The sequence below is a fragment of the Podarcis erhardii genome (genome assembly GCF_964252035.2).
Source record: "Podarcis erhardii genome assembly, chromosome: 10".
Lineage (NCBI taxonomy): Eukaryota > Metazoa > Chordata > Lepidosauria > Squamata > Lacertidae > Podarcis > Podarcis erhardii.
The window spans coordinates 30,518,965-30,540,117 of record NC_138500.1 but is presented as its reverse complement, the minus strand read 5'-3'; the positions used below and the strand labels follow the sequence as shown (position 1 = coordinate 30,540,117).

At 44.8% G+C, this 21,153-nt stretch overlaps 1 protein-coding gene across 1 annotated transcript; it reads left to right on the top strand.

The window, feature by feature from the left end:
* The first annotated feature begins 4,682 nt into the window (after window positions 1–4,682).
* Window positions 4,683–20,286, top strand: LOC309351273 (extracellular serine/threonine protein kinase FAM20C-like). The gene is made up of 10 exons (XM_081878726.1): window positions 4,683–6,245; window positions 7,485–7,648; window positions 7,959–8,037; window positions 10,012–10,104; window positions 10,404–10,519; window positions 11,192–11,372; window positions 12,404–12,513; window positions 15,102–15,183; window positions 16,755–16,814; window positions 17,785–20,286. Exons 1-10 carry the CDS (start codon window positions 5,770–5,772, stop codon window positions 18,059–18,061), a joined length of 1,638 nt encoding a protein of 545 aa, XP_081734852.1. The 5' UTR covers window positions 4,683–5,769; the 3' UTR covers window positions 18,062–20,286.
* Window positions 20,287–21,153: the final 867 nt, after the last annotated feature.

Here is a 21,153-nt window from a genome sequence, read left to right as displayed (position 1 = left end):
TTCTTCGATGATAGAATGTGACATTGCAGAAGGTATATAATTATCTCTCTTGTAAACATGGGGCATGAGATTCTATGCATATTGATATAGTTTCTCTAATAACATTACAGAAATAAGTACAATGTCCATATTTGAACAAGCACACACGCACACTCATATGTTGGTCTTGATGACCCAACCAAGTGTCAGGCTGACCTACAGAAATCAAACTGCTAACGTGGGGGCTTATCTCAGCAAACAATCTTTTGGCTGCTTTGCCTGTCTCTTATCAGTATCCAGTGGTCATGTGGCTGTAGCTGTGACCTGTATTAAGCAAGCAAGGCCAGCCTAATTTAGCCAATCACCAGCTCTTTGGTCTGAACTCCCTGCTACAGAACTCCAGCAAAAGAGGGATTTTTTTCTCTCTTTTCCTTGGTAACAGGAGTACAGTTCAGTGTGCTTTACCTTCATAAAACCTCCTCTGTGTTACACATAATCAATGCCTTCATTCCGAAAATTTGACAGTGGCTGTTATGCAGTAGCTCCACAATTTCATTATTGCAAAATCTAACATGTATTTCTCCTTAATTGGGCATAACAAGAGTTATATCGTACGGTGGTGCTTTTTATCCCCTCTGTTTGCAGTGAGTCATAGATGTGGGAGTGATCAACTGGAGGGTAATATTTACTGCTATAAAACACCCATGTCTTTTGAGTGCTAGGCCCCAGTGCTCTAGCATGGCATTTTTAAGCTGTGAACCACCGTGACTTGCTTTCCCACTGAAGGAGCCATGGGAACATGATGTTCTGTCCCTGAGCTATACACCATGTATCCAAGGGTAGCAATAGGAGTGACTGTGCAACTGCAACAATGTGACTAATGCATTGTCATCAAGGAATAAGAGGTGAGAATTTTGAGTGTTGCTCTGCAGTGGTGTCATGGCAACAAAGCACATTGACAGATTGCCTGGTGTGAAGGGCTGGCTTTGAAAATTTCATTTCACTGCAAGACTCAAACCCAACGACGAAAAATCTTCCAGTTTACTATATTGCCAGCAATGAAGTGACGCAAAGCCAGAGGGTGGCAAGATTCATCCCTGCTTAGTTTTTCCTTCTGTCGCACAAAACCAGTCTCTTCCAAGATGGATCATTGTGCCATCAGACTAACATTTGAAGGCAATCATGAACCTATCAACTACATGGGATCTCATTACACACACCCCTGTTCTATTATTATTATGTGAAGTAAGGAGAAGATAGCTGGCAGCTCCCCTCTGGTCTGGCTGTATGACATAGGGGGTAGACCACACCATTCAACCCACCTGTCAGTCATGTGGCATCATTATAACACCAGATCATTGACAGATGCCTTGTGACACCCACTTGTCAAAGTCCTTTGCACAATGTTTTCCAGGCACCTGGCAGCCAGCTAGTTTTCTGGCACTTGGGTTTTTGCCAGCCCTGGGCTCAGCAAAGCACCATGCACAGGACTTGCAAAGCAGCTATCTGCAGGAATTGGCTGCTGGAACTTGGTTGCACAGCCGGTGCAGGAGGGTTGAACTCTGCTCATCAGCTGATAGGTGGTGACTTCAGCTCAGCTCTCCAGGATTCAGTGATGCAGTCAAGTCCCCCAAAATGGCTTCACAGGCCAAATTGGAACCCATGCTGAAGGTTCCCTACCCTCATATAGAGAAACAGTGATTATTTTAATTTGTCTATAAAGAATATAAGAGACCCCCAAAGTGATTCAAAATGAGAGCGCAGGACAAGTGTAACAAACACTCAAATTACAGTAAAATTGTAACAGCAAGGAAAAACTACAGGTTGCCTGTCTGTCTCTCAGACATCGTCACACAAGGCCTGATTCATTTTGTGCACAAAATTGTTCTAAACATGTCTGCACCAGGTGATACTTTCAATTTCTCTTCTGTATAAATAGCATTTACATGTGACACAAAGTTGGAGAAAGGCTCGCAGAGACTTTGTAATGTGAGTGCCCCATGTGAAAACAGTCCAAGATCTGTAGGCTCTTTCACATAAGCCACCAAATGTGCTTTGTTTAAAGAAACAAAAAGTCAGTGGTAGTTCTTCAAGCAGGTTGCCTCTCTTCTTTCCGAGCTTAAGTGTAACATTTGAAAAATAACTTGCATTGTTTAAAATGCACAAGCATGACTATGTGCCCATTTAAACTTTGCACACACACCCCTCCCCTGTTTTTACATCACACCAGAAGTGTGAAAACATAGCTAGCAGATGGGAAGAGTCTTTGGTTCATAGCTACTTGAGAAGTTAATGTGTTGCTATGCTTTATTAGCAATGTTAAGAACTTATTATACTGTATTTGTAATACTTTTGATGCCCGGTTCATATGTTGTTTGTCCAGAAGCACTGTCCCACAGCATACATATGTTGTTGGTTTCTCAGTTCAGTTATATGCAGATAGTTTCAGATGTTAGTGTTTGAACACAATTTGCACAAGAGGCCTGAAAATGGGGGCTGGGTGGTTCTTGAGCTTGTTTTGGCCAAAAACACCACCACCACCCAAACTGAATGTCTGGCCCAGGGCTGGCCTTCCCCCAAATCTTGGTTTAATCACTTGTATGGGATAACAGCGGCCTGTATCAGCTCATCAAGCATGTTCCAGTGGCAACATGTTTGGGGATGAATGTCTCACTTCCTTCAGCATTTAATGTGAGGCAAGGTTTAACTGTCCACCTCAGCACCAGTTTTCAGTACTAGACCTCCATGCCCTCTTCCCTTGAAACCTGGGCTATAATGTGTGTATTTGAGCTCATGCAGAGAGCTGTCGTACTGACGGAACCAAGGATCATAGATTGAGGACTAGAGACAAGGATGCAGCTTCCAGTCAAGACTTGGGCCTGGCACCACACACACACACACACACACACACAGAGAGAGAGAGAGAGTGTGTGTGTTTTTCTTGACAGTAGGTTACTTTACTGGGCCAGCACATAATGTGCTAAGATCACCTGAGCCACTTGGGTTTGACAAAGAGCCCTTAAAAGGGGGTGGGGGGCTTTTGAATCTCCAGATCTCACTGGACCTGTCAGCAATGCTGGTTGGGGCTGATGGAAGCTGTCATTGCAACATCTGGAGGGCCCCATGCACCCCACCCCTGCCTTAAAAGGCTCTCTGCCACCTTCATCAGTCATCATTTTTAGACAGCACAGTCCTTCAAGCAGGGTTTTAGGTCAGCCCTTTGGACCGGAAAGCCTTGCACATTAGCACAAGCAAGAGCCTATTTCTCCACCTCAAGGGAACTTATTTGGCTTGTCCTCGCCTCAGTATTACTGCAATGCAAGGGGAAAAGGGGGGGGGAGAAATATGGTGTTGTCAGAATCTGGGGCGACTGAAAGTGTTAGCTGGAGACAGTTACTAGGCAACCGCCGCACCATGGGACATAAGTAAGCCGAGAGCTCGTCGTTCTCTCCGCAGCTCACAGTATTTGTTCTCTGTGTGTGAGACAAAGTGAATGTGCCATAGCAAATGCGCGGCTGCTTGTTGTGAATGGTATGCTGGTGAGGAAGTGGCTGTGTATTTTCAGAGAGTATGAGCATGGTCACATCTCCCCCCTCAGTGTCCTAGTAAAAATTGCCAAGACAAAAGGCCCCATCTGCACCACATAGCTATTTCAAGGAGTATCATACCACTTTATTAACAGCAGTGGCCTTCCCCAAAGAATCCTGGGATTTGTGGTTTGTTAATGGAGCTGAGATTTTTTTAGGATATTCCTATTCCCCTCTCAGAGCTACAATTCCCAGAGCTCCTTGGGAAAGAGGGGTTGATTATTAAGACACTATGAGAATGTTATTCTCTGTGAAGCGAATAGGTGTTATCTTAACAATTCATGGCACTCTTAACAAACTGCAGTTCCCAGGATCTTTTGGAGGCAGCCATGACTGTTTAAACCAGTATGATACTGCTTTAAAGTATAGTGCAGATTTAAAAGGTGCTGTGCCATCATTCAGCTAGAAAGCTGAAAAAGGTTACCTTGGGCAGAGCAAGCATCGTGAGAGCCTCTGGACTACCATTATTTTGCAGGAGAGATTCAAGCACTCACCAGAACTTGAAGTTTGTGCAATTGAATTGGGTTAAAATGCTTTGCTGCCCAATTGCAACAAATCCACTTAAAAGCAAAAAGGGCTTCTTGCAGTTTGGAAAGTGACAGAGAAACACATTGAAAAGTGCGAAATGGATGGGTGGCTGACAAGAAGATGTGTTAACATCCTGCAGGCAAATTGGGCTGAATGCTCCATAAAAGCCACACATAGACTAACCCCTGTGTAAGCTTTGTGCAAATCAGGATGAATTCTGAATGAATAGATCATCTGGAGAAGCCTTCTATTTTACAAAGCTTATTTCAAAGATAAAATGAGAGAACCCCACCTAAGTCACTGTGCAGGAAGAGCAAGAGATAATTTTACCAAAGAGAGAGAGAGAGAATGTAGGTGTGTTTGGCCCAAGAACAGCAACGAAAATTCAAAATCTGCATTAGGACAATACCTTTATTAGATCAACCAAAATGGTGTACTAGCTTGTGAGTTCTCCCTGGTATGTAAATGGTCTTGGAGCCTGCATCTGGTGCATTTATCAGGTGCTATGCAACCTGATACCTGGATAGCACCTAATAGAGGCTCATGTGAATGTGTGCTGCCTTCTCTCACATTTCTGTGACCAGATGCAGACACCACAACTTTCATCAGCCAACTTTTTCTCCCCCCCCCCTCTGTTTACCATCTAGCCCGTTGAAGAGTTATGGAGAACTCAAAGCATTGCACATTATTTTCCATCATAACGGTTGGCTTAATAAAGGAATAGCTTGAATTTTGTTTTTTTGAAGGGTGGGGGTGTTATTCTTTGAACTTATTTGACTTAGCAGTATTTATAAAACAATGCACTTAATGTATGGAGTGCTTTGAGGAAAGGGGGAACTAAGGGCTCGGATCTAGGTGCCACATATCAATATTTTCATGAGCTCCATAAAACACATGGCTTTTATGCCAATTCCCTCAAAAAATCTGATTTCCCTTCACAAACCCCCCCACAATGAATATGGAAGGAGCGGGCAGTGCCTCTATTGCGCCTGAGAATCCTAGAAACTTGTTTTAATTCTTCTTTTCTTTTGTGGACAATTGTTGAGCCACTGCAGCTTTTCAGTGAAGCTCGAACTTTTAAAAATGGATGAAGGAAGAAGTCATATGAATTATGTAGGTGGCTAGCTGACAGTGTTTATAGGTGAAAGGAGGGAATCAATATGTGAGCCTGCTGGGACGATGGGGTTCCACAAGAGTTTGTGATGCAATAACATAATTCAAAGAGATTTGTGGCATTGACCAATCTGCTGCTATCAATCTGGAGTTTAACTAGTTCATGTTAACCTTGGCACCACTTGCTCTTCCCTTATCAACATCATTAAATTCATCTGCAACCTCCTTTTTTGCCCTTTTCCTGCTGAGGACTTCTATGTGAGCAGAATGATTCCTAGCAGAAGCCACCTTATACAAGACCCAGAATTATTCATTTATTTTGCCTTGGGAAGGATTATCATAGCATAAGTGAAGAGGTTTTGTTTTTTATAAGTAATATTTTGCTTTAAAAAAAAACAAAACTTCTACTTTTTCCTTTGGGCTCCCAAAGCTCGAAATAAACCTTAGACAACATCCTTTACATCCTTTCAAGTGGGGATCAGATTGCGGATTATTATTTTTTTACTGACACGTGGACCTTTGTCATACATTTTGTGCTACTGGCATCCAGGACTTCATAAGGATGGTGCACCACCTGCCTTCTCTGTTCCAAAGGAAATTTAAAGTCATTCTCTGTTTTCTGCTCCTTTTGGCTCTCCTGGTACACATGGTGTTGGATCTGACGCTCTCCGCCGGCCTTGATTCTTGTGGATGTACCCGCAAAGGAGAAGATCAACCTAGTCCCGTGTTATCAGCCCAGAATAAGTTAAACCTGAGGATTCTCCAGGACTTCAGTGGTAGCAACAGCTCCCTGGAGAAAGGTGTTTACTCACCAGAAGGCGTACCGCTTGGAGGTAGCAGGGGCAACATCCCCCTCCAAAGCAACATCTTCGAGCCGAAAGAAGCAGAAGAAAAACCAACATGGACAGGCAGGTCCAAACTGGCTGCGCTTTTCGACCATCCACTCTACAAGATTCCAATCCCGAAAGTTATGAAGAAAGACAAGCTGTTTGCTACCAGACCGAAGGTGAAGATGTTTGTGAGAAGTAGCAATGAATGGTGAGAGGCTCTTGGGGTTTTTTTTCATAGGGACATCTGGGTGGCCCATGCAATTTGGTATACATCCTCTGCAGGGATGGCATTCATGGAGTCAAACCCACTTCATCATATCTGACAAAGTGGGCTTGAGTCCACCAAGGCATAAAGGTAAAGGTAAAGGGACCACTGACCATTAGGTCCAGTCGTGGCTAACTCTGGGGTTGCGGCGCTCATCTCGCTTTATTGGCTGAGGGAGCCGGCGTACAGCTTCCGGGTCATGGCCAGCATGACTAAGCCGCTTCTGGCAAACCAGAGCAGCACACAAAAACACCGTTTACCTTCCCGTCGGAGCGGTACCTATTTATCTACTTGCACTTTGACGTGCTTTAGAACTGCTAGGTTGGCAGAAGCAGGGACCGAGCAACGGGAGCTCACCCTGTCACAGGGATTCGAACCGCCGACCTTCTGATCGGCAAGTCCTAGGCTCTGTGGTTTAACCCACAGCGCCACCCGCGTCCCTATCCACCAAAGCATATGCCATAATAAATATGTTAGTCTCTGAGATTCTCTGTTACTACTTAATATAGGGATACATGTTGTTTTATATTGAGTTAGACCAGCAGGCCATCCTGTCTACCCTTGATGACTGTGGCTCTTCAGGGTCTTAGGCTGAGATATTGCCCTTAGATATGGAGAAAACGAATTCCACCACAGCGCACATGCCGCTGCCAGCACTTTGTTGCCATTTTCTGATCTCTCAAGGCAGCTGGGCTCAGAATGTTGGCCTGCCGTTCAATAAGCACAGCTAGATATACATGGGGGCTCAAGCTTCTTTGCAACATTTTAAGACAGGCCATGCCTTCCAATTAAAGCATGCGAAGGCCTCCTTTCCATCCCCTCTCCTCACAACAGCCAGCCAGTATACTCGGTCCTCATTGGCCTGCTTTTCTCCCTCCTCCACCCTGGGCTCTTTTTCCTAAAGGGTTTTTGTGTGTGTACATTTGCAAACCTCGTGATACCCCTGAATAAGCATGCTGTTCATTCTAGTGCTGTGGGGGGACGGGGACCTGATAATTCTATTCTCGCATTCATTAATGGAGAATTGCAAAAGAAGATGCATAAGAAATTTTTGTTCCAGCGTGAGATCCTTCCTTCTTGCTTCTCAGTTGCCAGATTTCTGTTACCTTCTGGAGCTCACTAGCCTATGATAATATATGCAATCGTTTTTGTGTATTGTGTGGGGGGGTATTGGATCTGCAGGGCTAGCAGCAATAAGGCACATGCGAAGCTTCCAAAACACGATGCCAACCCTGCTTGGCTCCAGTTCTACACTGGCATCAATCGCTATGAACTGTATGCCCGCCATGACCCTGCTCGCCTTGCCACGATGGAAGATTTGGCCATGCAGCCAATTGTCAGCTCAGGTATTCTGCGCCACATTCGGGTCCCTTGACCGCTCATACTTGCTTTCTTCTCACTTCACCCTGCCTGTTTGCCTTGTGCCCCCCCCCTTTCAATCTTCACTTTCACTCTCAGTTTGACACCCGGCCTGTTAAACCATCCTGACAAGAGTCTTGTGGGAAGGGGGATGAGCTGCTTTCTGGAATGTTCTGCCTCAGTGCTAAGCACCAAAGCGGACTCTGTTAATATTTAAATGCCAGGTTGTTTCGTCCTCATTCTCAAAACTGGGAAAGGCGGCGACTTGAGCCTTGTTTCTTCTTAACATAATTTCAGTTCAAAAGCCTGGAGGGACACAACTGAAGCTGATCATGACCTTCCCCAACCATGGACAAGCCCTCTTCAAGCCCATGAAGTGAGTAACAAAGGCCAGCAATGCTTTTAGAGGCCCCGTACCAATATCCTGGGTCCATGTTCTTTTTCATGCGTGGCAATAACCTGTCAATGGACTCCACCTGGAAAACAGATTGTGCTTGGAACCTTCCAAACTTTGAGTTAATTAGTTACCAGGCAGCCTCTGTGTAGCAAGAGGGTGGGGGTGACCCCTTCATGCCAGTTCTCCAAACAGGGCTAAAAGCAAGGCTGTGTTTGGACATAAATCTCTGGAGCAACTGTAGTGAAGGCTCCTCCTTTGATTACCACATCCCTGGAGAACCATCTCTGCAACCTCACACTCTTTATTTATTAAATTCCTATACAGTGGTACCTCAGGTTAAGAACTTAATTCGTTCTGGAGGTCCGTTCTTAACCTGAAACTGTTCTTAACCTGAGGTACCACTTTAGCTAATGGGGCCTCCTGCTGCCACTGCGCCACCACCATGTGATTTCTGTTCTCATCCTGAAGCAAAGTTCTTAAGCCGAAGTACTATTTCTGGGTTAGCGGAGTCTGTAACCTGAAGCGTATGTAACCTGAGGTACCACTGTACCACCCTTCATCTGAGGATCCCAGGGCGGTTTGCAAACACAATAATATAACATCACTGCACACTGCCAAGTATTGTTGGCTGAAACGGATACTTTCCCTTCATCATTGCCCAGATTCTTCATCAATGGCACAAGTTTAGACTCTGGACTTAATGGCCTTTTCTAAGCAAACATTTCTAAGCAAACGCCACATTTCTAAGCAAACTGGGATTTCAATAGCCCTAACCTAGCGATGGAAGCATTGTAATACTGTCTCCTGAAAATATGGGATATTGCAGCCTTTGGGGTGGGTTAGGGGTGCAATTTTTCCCTGCCATTGGCACTCACCACAGTCGCTTCGCTAATAGTCAAAGCAAACAGTTTTGATGGACCATAAAGCAGGTGTTTCTATAGAATTAATTATGGGATTTGTGGACCGTCGTTCAACAACATCCTAACAATGATGCAGCATAAGATAAATCTAGGCCGTTACTGTGGAAATGGCAGAGTGCCATCGATCACCTAGGATCAGTTTTAGCTCCCGCAGTAAATGGCGAACTCAGCCCTCCATGTTGTGGCTTGTTTCTGATGGAGAGGTGCGGCCTCTGGTGGTGAAAGATGTAAAATGTTGTGCTATGTTGTTCTCAGTGGACTCCTCTCCCTTTTCATTTAAGGCCACAACAATATTGTTTCAGCCTTGGCCAGTCGTGCAGTTAGGCTGTTTTAGACTGGAGGCCCTCGTAGTCTTACATCGGTTTCCCCTCCTTCAGATGAATAACGTGTATTGTTTCACTTGCTTCAAAACCAGGGCAACAACTGGGGGTGGGATGAGGCCTTCTGTTTGTTATACTGAAATGGGCTATAGACTTCTGTGTCAGAGTTCCGCCTCAATCGCTCCTAGTTTGCATAGCTAGGATTAAAATTTCAGGGCTTCTCCAGACAGGTGGTTTTTCCCCTTGTGGGTGTATCTTGCAATACTGACACAGTAACAGAGCATTAATGGTGGGTTTATATTGGGCTGACCACAGACCATTCCACATTATTAGTTGTTCCATGATGCTTCCACTACATTGTTGCATTACTGCTGTCTGAAGGGACCCTATAGTGCAACTAAAGCAGGACACACACACAAGCTGCTCTGGAACATTTATAGTATAAAAGGATGCAGAATTTCAGCAGGACCTTACAGGCGTGCACCAACTGGAAACGGAGTGGTATGTCCATCCCTGAAACTATTGCAGGTGCAAACAGTATTGAAAACAGAATCATGTATGTAAATTTGAGCACAAATCACCATGAACACCAAACAAAAGGGATGGATGCAGTGTGCAGAGTGACTATGAGTTGCAAAAGATGTGTGGTCTTCAGTTCAACATTCAACAGTGAACATGATAACCCACCCCATCTCTTCTTGCCCTCTCCCCAGGCAAACCCGAGATCAGGAGACTCCAGCAGATTTCTTTTACTTCTCAGATTTTGAACGGCACAATGCAGAAATAGCAGCCTTTCACCTCGACAGGTGAGTCCAGCACAGTGCACTCTCCTGTCCTGCAGGGTGCGGCAGACTCCTGCCAAATATTATCATTATCATTGATTTATCAATTCTAAACAACCATCTCAAGGCAATTTACATTAAAGATAGTGTCCAAGACAAGTATTAGTGCGAAGCAGAAAAGACAGGGCTATTTTCCAAACTGATTGTATGTTCTATGATAACGAGCATTTGTGTAGGATTTGTTGTCTGTGTTTAGAGTGTTTATTTGGTCCAGCTGCAAACAGAATTTGTTTCATTCTCCCATTTTGCTCATTTCTGGGGAGGATCCTGGATTTCCGAAGAATTCCCCCCGTTTCTGGCCGTTTGGTGAATATAACCAAAGAAATCCGTGATATCACAACGGACAGTAAACTGTTTAAGACTTTCTTCATCTCCCCAGGTGAGCACTCTGTCCCCTGTTTATCCCTCCTTCGTAATATGAGCTCTACTGTGTAGAACAGGTGTGGGGAACCTATTGCTCCCCAAAAGTTGGTGGACAGCAGCTCCCATCATCCCTGATCACTGGCCATGCTGGCTGGGACAGATGAAGGGGAGGAGGCCAACAACCTCCAGAGGGCCACAGGTCCCTCAACTTTGGTGTAGACCGACTGTGCTAGCCATGTAAGCTATTCTCCCCTCCTGTTATGCTGCTTTGCACCCACAAGACCATAGCTGTCAAGCATCCCTTATTTGGCGGGACAGTCCCTTATCCCAGTGCCATGTCCCACTGCTGTCCCTTAAATAAGCTACTGAAGGTAATGGGGCCCTTTCTATGTCCAGCTGTCCATTGTCAACAACAAATAGTTGCTTTTTTTGTGTTGAATATATGCTATATGGTGATTTATGGACCTAATAGGTATCTAAAGCCATTTGCACGCAACAAAATATGTATTTTATCAAAGTAATTGTTGATCCCTTATTTTGGCTGCTGATCCCTTATTTTCAAGGCTGCTGGTCCTTTATTTTCAAATCTGTAAGTTGACAGCTATGCACAAGACATGTGGTGGCATGTTGACAAGCTGTTGGTATTCCCTGACTTTTGCTTTCCTCCATTTTGCGTGGGTCAACCCAGCCGGCAACGTCTGCTTCTTTGGCGTGTGCTCCTACTATTGCTCCACGGAACATGCTTTGTGTGGCAAACCAGACCAGCTCGAGGGCTCAATGGCAGCCCTCCTGCCGGACAAAGAACTGGCTGACCGGCGTTCGTGGAGAAGCCCCTGGAGGCGTTCTTACTCCAAAACCAAGAAAGCTCAGTAAGTAAGCTCAGGTGCAGAGGGAGGACCAGTATTGAAAAGGAGATTGTGAAAAGCATGTTCTGGATGAAGAGAGCCAAAGGAGAAAATTGATGAGCCAGGACAGCCGAAGACCAAGGAAGCAATGTATATATGTCCCTAAACTGGGGCTGCCCTAGACATTGACGAGTCTGCATGGGGTGCTGAATCTACATTCCCCCAACCCTCCAATTTAGGTGACACCATCACACTTCCCCATATCTGTTCAGCATTTCTTAGCTTGCCTTTTCTCCATCACTTCTAACTAGTTCTTATGTGCACAATGTAGCTGTGCTCTGTGGTGGTGAAGTAAACCAACCAGCAGATTGGTTCAGAGGCTCATTCAGGGCTGGTTGGCTCTGTCAATATACAGGAAGGGTAGCAGGAATTCCTGAAATGAATGTGCTCATGGGGTAATATGAAATGCTGGTATTTCTATGATTTTATGTTGCTGGAGCCACCCAGAGTGGCTGGAGCAACCCAGTCAGATGCGTACAAATTTGGGGTACAAATACAACAACAACAGATTTCTTATGCATTTATTTCATAAATACAATACTATTTTTTATGCTGCTTTATTGTAAATGTTTGAAAAAGTAGCAGTACAAGCAGGAAGAATTAACTCCCCCTTAGCTAGGGGGTGAACAAATGCTGATCTGTTTTCTGTTGGACACCATCTCCTGAGTTATTTTTGTTTCAAGCTCCGGAGCCATTGCTGCTCCACAGCCTGACTCTAAAAGCCAGTGCCACAAAATTGCATTACATATTCAACTCAAGAGGCCCCGACTCTGCTGTTTGTGGTCTCAAAGAGCTGCAGCTGTACATGAAAAGGCTCGAACAGAATTTATGTAATCGCACTTAGCATCTGTGCCCTGTCAGGGTGATGGATACCTTGACAAACGATGTGATGACCTGGGGGAGCTAGAGAGGCTATAAGGAAGGGTGGAGACAGTTAAAGGTTTCTCCCCACCATCTGCAACTAATGATATCCTTTCATGACTATCTGTTCTAAGGTGGGAAACAGATGATAATTACTGCGCAGAGGTACGACAGACGGCACCATATGACAACGTATCCCGACTCCTCAACCTCATCGACATGACTGTGCTTGACTTCCTTATGGGTGAGCTTGGGTACATTTCCTCCTGCGAGCTGCACTGCATTTGGGGACGTGACCATAGCTTAGGAGTAGAGTATCTGCTTTGCATGCATGAGGTCACAAGTTCAACCCTTGGCACCTGCAGTTTAAAAAAAGGATCACAGAAGGGTTCTTTATACAGAGTCCAACCATTGGTTGCAGCTCTCCAAGATTTCAGACAGGGCTCTCTCCTAGTACAGTGGTACCTCGGGTTACAGACTCTTCAGGTTACAGGCGCTTCAGGTTACAGACTCCGCTAACCGAGAAATATTACCTCGAGTTAAGAACTTTACCTCAGGATGAGAACAGAAATCGTGCAGTGGTGGCGGGAGGCTCCATTAGCTAAAGTGGTACCTCAGGTTAAGAACAGTTTCAGGTTGAGAACAGACCTCCGGAACGAATTAAGTTCTTAACCCGAGGTACCACTGTACTACCATGACACAGCAGGATTTGAACCTGGGACCTTCTTTATGCCCCTCAGAGCAGGCAATCCCGGGATAGATGGACAAAAGGTCTGAGCTGCTTCCTATGTCTCCCAGTTTCTGACTGCTACAACCCTTTCCTTTGTGTCATTCCAGTCCTTTAGCTCAGCCTTTAATAGAGAGACTTTGCCTCATTGCATTTTATTCTTAGGCTCAATGGAAACTCAGCAGCACTGAGTTCCTGAGAAACTCAGGAGAGTTCCTGAGAAACAAATTAACTCCGTCTACGTACATCTGCCTGCCAGCCAGCTTCCCTGGAAATAAGCATCTCTGGCTGTGCATTGTGTTAATATACGTGACTAGAACACAACCCACTAAGCAGATTGAGTTGCGTTTTCCGTTGTTTAGTTCTCACCTGTCTTTTGACATCGCCTTATTCTCCGGCGTACCTCATTTCATGGGACCATATCCTTGCACCTTCCCCCCCCCCCCATCCAATTTCGCACATTGGATGAAGCAGGTTATTTGCCAGCGAAAACAAGTCACAGTGAGTCAGGGAAGGGCTTGGATCATGAAGTTAATGGAGGAAAAGCTTTTGGTCTCCTCCTTCTCCCCGAAGCCGCCACCACCCTTCTCAAAAAGCCTCTCTTAGGGGGTCAGGGGTCTTCCTGAACAATGTGGGGATGGGGCAGGGGTGGGGTGGGGGGCTGGAGTCAGAGGTGGGCTGGGATAAAGTGACCAACATGATGCACCCAGACGCTGTCCTTGGCGACTGCCAGGGCCTGCTGACCCTCCCATATTTTTTAAAAAAAAAGATTGAAGGGGGTTGGTTGCCTGCTTTTCTTCTCTTGTCTTTTATTGATTTATTTTATTTACTTTCAAACCAATTTGTAATTTAAAAAAAAATGAAAAGTGGTAAATAAATACTTGAACTAATTAATCACCACTACTGCCACCACCACCATTTAGTGTATTGTTCATTGCCAGATTTCCGCCCCCCCCCCCCCCCCGTGAAGTGGGTATTTTCTGGTGCACAAAATAGTTTCTTAGATTTCCCAGTGGAAAAGAGGTTGGGAACTTCAGAATTAAAGAGCACATGGCATCTGTTCTTGATCAGCTACATTCCTTATATTCTAAAGATTCCCCCCCCTATATACAATGTGCTGCCCTGGGCTCCTTTTGGAGGAAAGTCAGGATATTTATTAAATAAATAAATAGGCTCTTATAATGTTCTCATCCCTATTCTTTCTCTTTCCTCAATTTGACAAAAGCAGCAGCAGTTCATCTTAAGTCTGTGCCACTCACTGCATTTTATTGGGAGGGGGGGTGTTTGCACCTGATTTGCCCACCATTTGGCTATGGTTTAACAAGTTACATAAACTGGATGGATTCCCCTCCTTTCATCCTTTTGTCATCGGTGCCAATAACTTAGGCTGATTTGTTATTTCTGTCCTTGAGATCGCTTCTGCTCCACTTAATACTTCATAATTACTTCTGCCCTATCTAACAGCTTTCAGTTTGCACCCGCTGACCAATTAATAGCTGGGCATTTCATTTATTCATTTATTTTATCTCTCTGCTGAGGATAGTTCAAGAGTTCGGGGGTGGGAGGGAGGGAACAGGCTTCCTCTATGGTCCTAAACATAGGTAAGGGCCACTGGGCTAAACAGTCATGCATTACACCCAAAGAATCCTGGGAACTGTAGTTTGTTAAGGGTGCTGAAAGCTGTTAAAACACTAGTCTTCTCACAGAACTACAATTCCCAGAATTCCCTGGAAGCCACTCTCTTTTTAATTAGCATCAGATGAAGAGTTTTGATGACCTCAGGCTGTTTGAGCCTTTCTAGTTTGCCTGAATAAAACACAGGGCTTTTTTTCAGCCAGAACTTGCCGGAACTCAGTTCTGACACCTCTCGGGTGGGTGCCATTGCTAATCTAAGAGAATGAGGGAGGTGTTTATGGCGAGTTCTGGTACCTCTTTTTCTAGAAAAACAGCATGGAATAAGGATATTGCCTGATAATTGCAGTTTTTTCTTCTTCATTTGGTCTTGGAATTTATATCCTGCCCCAAGATCCTCTCCTCTTCCTCTTCTTCCTCCTCTGATTTTTGCTGTCTGCCTCCTCTTCTATAATTCTTGTCTCCATATGTAGGAAACATGGATCGCCACCACTATGAGACCTTTGACAAGTTTGGGAATGACACTTTCTTCCTTCATCTGGACAATGGCCGAGGGTGAGAATGCAACATGCTTCCCCGTGTGGGCGAGGGACTAGGGGAAGCTTTTGAGCTCTGTCCTACAATGATCTGCATTTTGTAGAAAGGGCTAGGGTATTCCTACTTCAGGCTGTTTCTTGAGTTGAGCTGTTTTTTTGGGAGTGAACTTTGAAAGCAGGAACTTACAAGACAAGGATCTAAAGCAGGCAAGAACCAGAGTATAAGGTGGCCCTGTGGCAGGTTCATGCTGAACTGCTCTTAGCAAACCATTCTTTGACTCTATCAGGCAGGGCCAGTCCTACTGTAAGGCAAAGTGAGGCAGCCGCCTCAGACAGCAGGTACTGCAGCCCTGGGAAAGTGGCAGTATGTTAGAGGGCTGAACTATGCCACATGGCCTTCACTGTACCTTCCAAGTTAACCTGTTGTCTTCAGAATATCGTTATTATGATGTTTGTATCCCGCCTTTCCTCCTCCCCATTTTATCACCCAACCAACCCCAGGAGGTAGGCTTGGCTGAAACAGTGACTGGCCCAAGATTACCCACTGGGCTCCATGGCCTAATGAAGATTTGAACCAGATTCTAGTCCAGAACTCTAATCACTACACCACACTGGCTCTCAGATGTGGCAAAGGATGCTGCCCAGTTGCCAGTGTTGATGCAAGATTTGATTGCAAGCCCAGTCAGCTTTTGTATATGGAATTGGGGAGCGATGTTATCTTGTTCTTGGGGAAATGTCTTGGACTTGACCTGTTGGAAAGTGCTCGATGGCTGATGTTAATGACAGACCCACATATTCTGATGAAGAAATGCAACTCAGTTTTAATGTGGCGGCGATGTAATCAAAAGCTCTTTCCAGCTGACCCAAAGATATTTGTCTTTTAGAAGACTTGTTAAAGTCCCCAAGCTTTAAATGTATGGTGCAGACGTCCAAATTGACACACTTTGGAGAAGATGGCCTTGTAGTTTGTGATACTTTCAGAATTGGGTTGTTGTTTTTAAGGAACAAAAATCTCTATACCTTAACAGAAAGAAAGGAAAATCCTTCAAATTGTATAGATACTTACTGATATCAATTCAATATGTGGGAGGGGGGACATTAACTGGTCTGGCTGTCCTCCAACTTCCCCATTCCATACCATTTACTCTTCCCTTCCAATGTCCCTTCCTAAGATACTCTGAATATAGCAAATGACAGCTGGAGAGTACAAAACTGTTTCTACACAGGGATGGAAAAGTTGTAGTTCTCCATCTATTGTTGGAGTCCAGCTCCCATCAGCCCCAGCCAGTGTAGCCAGATGCTCAAGGATGATGCCTCTTATTGGTCCAGCAACATCTGGTGGATCACATTCCGGCTCTACACCATGCTAATATCTACCAAAATATATTAATTCTGCAGGGAAAGTAAACTTTGCAACAGGATCATGAATACAGAACTGCACAAACACACCTAATCTACATGATTTGCAACATCACTTGCAACATTTGGACTTTTAAATATCAAAAGAAGTATTTATTGAGCAAGATAAATACTCCCAAAATAGCATCTTCCAAAAATAGAGAAACCATCTGTGCCTTTTGTTCTTCTCAGGTTCGGGAGACACTCCCATGATGAAATGTCCATTCTGGTTCCACTTCAGCAATGTTGCATGTAAGGATTCTTTGCTTGCATCTTGTTTATACTCTGTCTTTGGAGGGGGTATAATTAAGGAAGTCTTATTATTTTGAGGTGGGTAATCTTTTTGGTTCTGTAGGACAAACTGATCTCAGTTTTTAGGTTAAGGATTTTCCCCTGGTCAGATTGTAGTGGCACGGAAGGGTGTGGGTGTGCCATTCGCCTCCTCTACATAAGCCCATGTACCTTGTCCACCACTGTGCTCTGCTGGTGGCATATTGTGTAGGCCAGGGGTAGCCTTCCATATGTTTTGGACTACAGCTCCAATAATCCCTGACCATTGGTCATTAATCAAAAGCATCTGAAGGGCACCACATTGGCTACTCCTGGTTAGTCATGAGGGGCTGGCCATTGGACTTGATGACCTCTCTCCCAAGCCTACAGTTCTATGAAGTGGCTCTCATCTCAGCTATCTGAAGCATGCATACCTAAGCTAGTTCCCAGCAGATACACCGGAGCACAGTGCAATTGAGGATGTAGGCTCATTTCTGCCAGAAGCCAACAGAAATGCCCACACTCTGAGTTGGAGAAAGCCTACTCAGCTACTTCCACCACTTCCTGAAGCTAAAGGGAGATGCAAGTGCTTGTGGTTAAAACAAGGAGCCTTTCATGTAGGGCAACAACTGAGCAAAAATTTCATCAGATATGAAAACGGACTCAGCACTTCCTCCACCCTGAAACACTCGTGGCGTGATACTCTTGCTTTCAGGTTCGGGATAAATATGGAGGAAATTATCTGGCAAGAATCCATAATGTTTGTGATTAGTCTGACCCTATAACTTCTTGCCCACTCCACTCTCACGCCTGCCTCTGATGTGGTTCTGATATCCCAAGTCTGTGCATGTACTAATGGAAATGCTCAGTGTGACATTTCTCATGTTTTGGTTTTTAAAAACGTTGTCCTTTCTCTTCCTTGATTTTTTCCTGTTGCTGTTGATGGATCCAGTATAAAAAAGTCAACGTTCTTGCGCCTCCAACTGCTTGCTATGGAGCCTTATCGCTTGAGTGACGTCATGCGTGAGTCCTTGGCTACTGATCACCTGTCACCAGTCTTAGCGGAGCCTCACTTGAAGGCCCTGGACCGGCGGCTCCAGAAGATTTTAGACATGGTGGAGGACTGCATGAAGAAGAGTGGAGAAAGCCAGGAAGTCCTGATAAATGACTTAAAAGGACAGCAGTATACATCCTCAGAGCTGCGAGACAAGAGAAGTAGCGCTGCATGAAGGGGATGGATCCCCGGCCCATTCAAACACACCTCTTTCATGCTACCTCTTACATGAAAGCCTTGCCGTAGGGAAGTCACTAGTCATTCTGTGCTACAGTGTGGACATAAAGGGGTTAGGGACCAACCAAGGGAGAAGGGAATGTGGAATATCTTAAAAGAACAAGAGGGAGCTCCTGGAAGCAAAACTTGGACGAAGTATAAAAGGAGCATTCAAGCTCTTTAATTGTCCTGAGACTTGCAGTGAAGCCTTGGAAGCCTGGTGGGCAAGCTGTAGTTTGAATGGAAGGATAGTTAAAGCAGAGGTAGCCCACATGGTGCCTTCCAAATGTTGGTGGACTACAACTCCCATCACCCCCTGACCACTGGCTGGAAGTGATGGGAGCTGGAGTCTAACCACAGCTGAAGGGCATCATGTTGGCAACCCATTCAAGTTATTCATGCTCAGCGGAGCTTCATTTCTGTTCCTTTGTAGAATTCCTTTGTAGCTATAGGAAAGGAATGTGCCTTCTCTCCCTCCTTCCCACTTCTCAGAGCAATCTATACAGCCAAGAATCTCTCTCATATTTATTCTCTTTCTATTTATTTTGAGCCATTTGCAGTGCTTTGGGCTTCTGTATGGAAGCGTGAACTCTGCCCAACCTGCCATTGTTAACTATGTTAGCTTGCCTGGGGATGAAAAAGAAGTGAGACTATGTGCGCTCGTCTTGATCTTGCCAGGTGTTGCTAACATGCTTTTCAACCCACTTCAGTCCCTGATTGAAGGTGCCAATAAATCATAGGCTGAAGTGACTTCAGGGCCCGTTTCCTAAGACACTGATGCTGTGAGCAAGTTCATTGCTGCTTTTATCCACAAGGCTCCCTGATCTCTACTTGTGATCAAAGAAGAGAGGGCAACAGTACTATTATGCAAAACTCCAAGTGCCTAGAAGCAGCAGTAACAAAAGCAGCCTCCTCTCTCATAAAACATTGCTCATAGACCAAGGTCCATCTAATTATTATCACCATCATCATAAACTATCATCACCAGCACAGTTTTTTCCCTTGGAAAAGCAGTATATCAATCACACAGTCAGCCCTATTGGTTTATGTGTATACCGCCTTTCCCAGGGCAAACCATGCCCAAAGTGGTTCACAGTGATGTCAAAACAGAACATGATAATAAGAAAATGCATGAAACACAACAAAAACAACTCACTGCAGGAAGCTGCCAGATACCAAATTGCTTGTCCATCAAGACCAGGAATGTCTGCTCTGACTAGAAGCAGCTGTCCAGGGTCTCAGCCAAAGAAAGTTATTTTCTGTCATCTCCTGTGACCTGATCTTTTTAACTGGAGATGTCAGAGGACTGAACTTGGAAACATCTGCGTGCAAAACCATGGGCTGCAACCTGTCCTGCTTGCATAATGGGACTTCCTCCCCCAGGCTTCTCACTGTGTGCCCCTCACCGTGTCCCTAATCTGTTCTGGGGTTTCCCCTAACCCTCAAGAGCAGATCTGGGGCTTCTACTGAGCTATGAACCCTCCCCAAGCATTTCAGTCAACTGTTCAGCATTCTGTTTTCCCCCACAGTGGCCAGCTAGGTGGAAATAACATGTACTCTGTAGGAAGATCATCATCTGTAACAATTGCATGCATGGCACTTTCCCTGTGAGTTATAGACACACTGAGATCCCACAGGCAGGCACAGCATATGAGCATTCAGGAGAAATCCTATCGAATCATGGAATGGTAGTGCTGGAAGGGACCACGAGGGTCATCTAGTCCAACCCTGTGCAATGCAGGAATCTTTTTGCCCAACTTGGGGCTCAAACCCACGATCCTGAGATTAAAAGTCTCATGCTGTATTAACTGAGCTATATATTTGAGCCTATGTTGTTACATGTGATGATCTGACATGTGACTGCCCATTAATTAATGGATGGGCCTTCTGTGTATAAATTTTGTAATGTATAAAGCAGTTCCGAATATGAAAAGTATAAGGATCTATGCAGATCTGGGCCAGGTCAGTGCCTGTGTAGAGGCCACTTGCGAACCCCTTGCACACTGCTTTTAATTCTAGGAAAGAAAGTCATAATGCACATGTAACAAAGCATTAAATGAATAATAAATTATTTCAGTAAGGTTTGCAGGTCCTTAGAGAAGCCAAGAGCCAAGGCCATATTGCCTGCTGCATATGTCAGAGTGCTGGTGTTATGGTTATTAAACTCTGATCCCATCCAATTTATTTGCTGTTTCTCTCATTATTTTCTCAAAATAAAGATTGAAGCGCCCTAATGAGAGAAAGCACCCTTGGCAACAACCTCAGTAACAATGAGCCCGTCTGCTGTTGCTTATTCAAACTGTACTGTTGCTTTCTCTGAAAATATTGCATTGTGCCTACTAATTGGCCCTCGGTGTTCATAAGGGCCTCCCTTTTCAACACTTTCTTGTAACAAGAGGTTTTTCAGTTCCCATGAAGTTGAATAAATGTGATGAAAATAGAAGATACATGCAATATTTGACATGGGTTGCATTTCACTAGCTAAATTATCTCGGCTCCAAGCCTCCATCTTAAACCCAAAGGCTAAGCTCAGCACAAGACCAGGCTGCTGGTTTCAGGGACCCACCACAGTAGAGGGCTTACTGACGACAGTGTCTGGCAAGCCACCTGCTATTTTAATTTCCCACAATGCCCTTGAGTGTTGGGTGCCCCAGTGCATTCTGGGAAAATTTAAATGGTGGGTGACTTCCCAGACCCACCCACTGTCACTAGCTGGGGGAAAGGGTAGGCTGGAGGGGGGAAACAGGTGTCAGTGGTGGTGGGACCAAGGCAGGAATCAATGCCAAAGCAGACATCAGGACTTTTAGAAGCTACTTATGAGTATTTGACTGACACTAAGAATGCTTCAGCAGACCCATTTGGTCTACCTTGTTTTCAATCAGTTGTGTGTTTGTGTAAGTTCTATATCCGTGATAATTCTTCTGCAGACATGTTCTACTAGATAAATTGATCGCTACCCCTTATATTCCAAATGTGAGTTGGGTCTTTTCCAATTCGCAGTGCGACCAAAGCCTGAGTGGCTCAGAACCACACAAGTCTTATTTAGTAGAT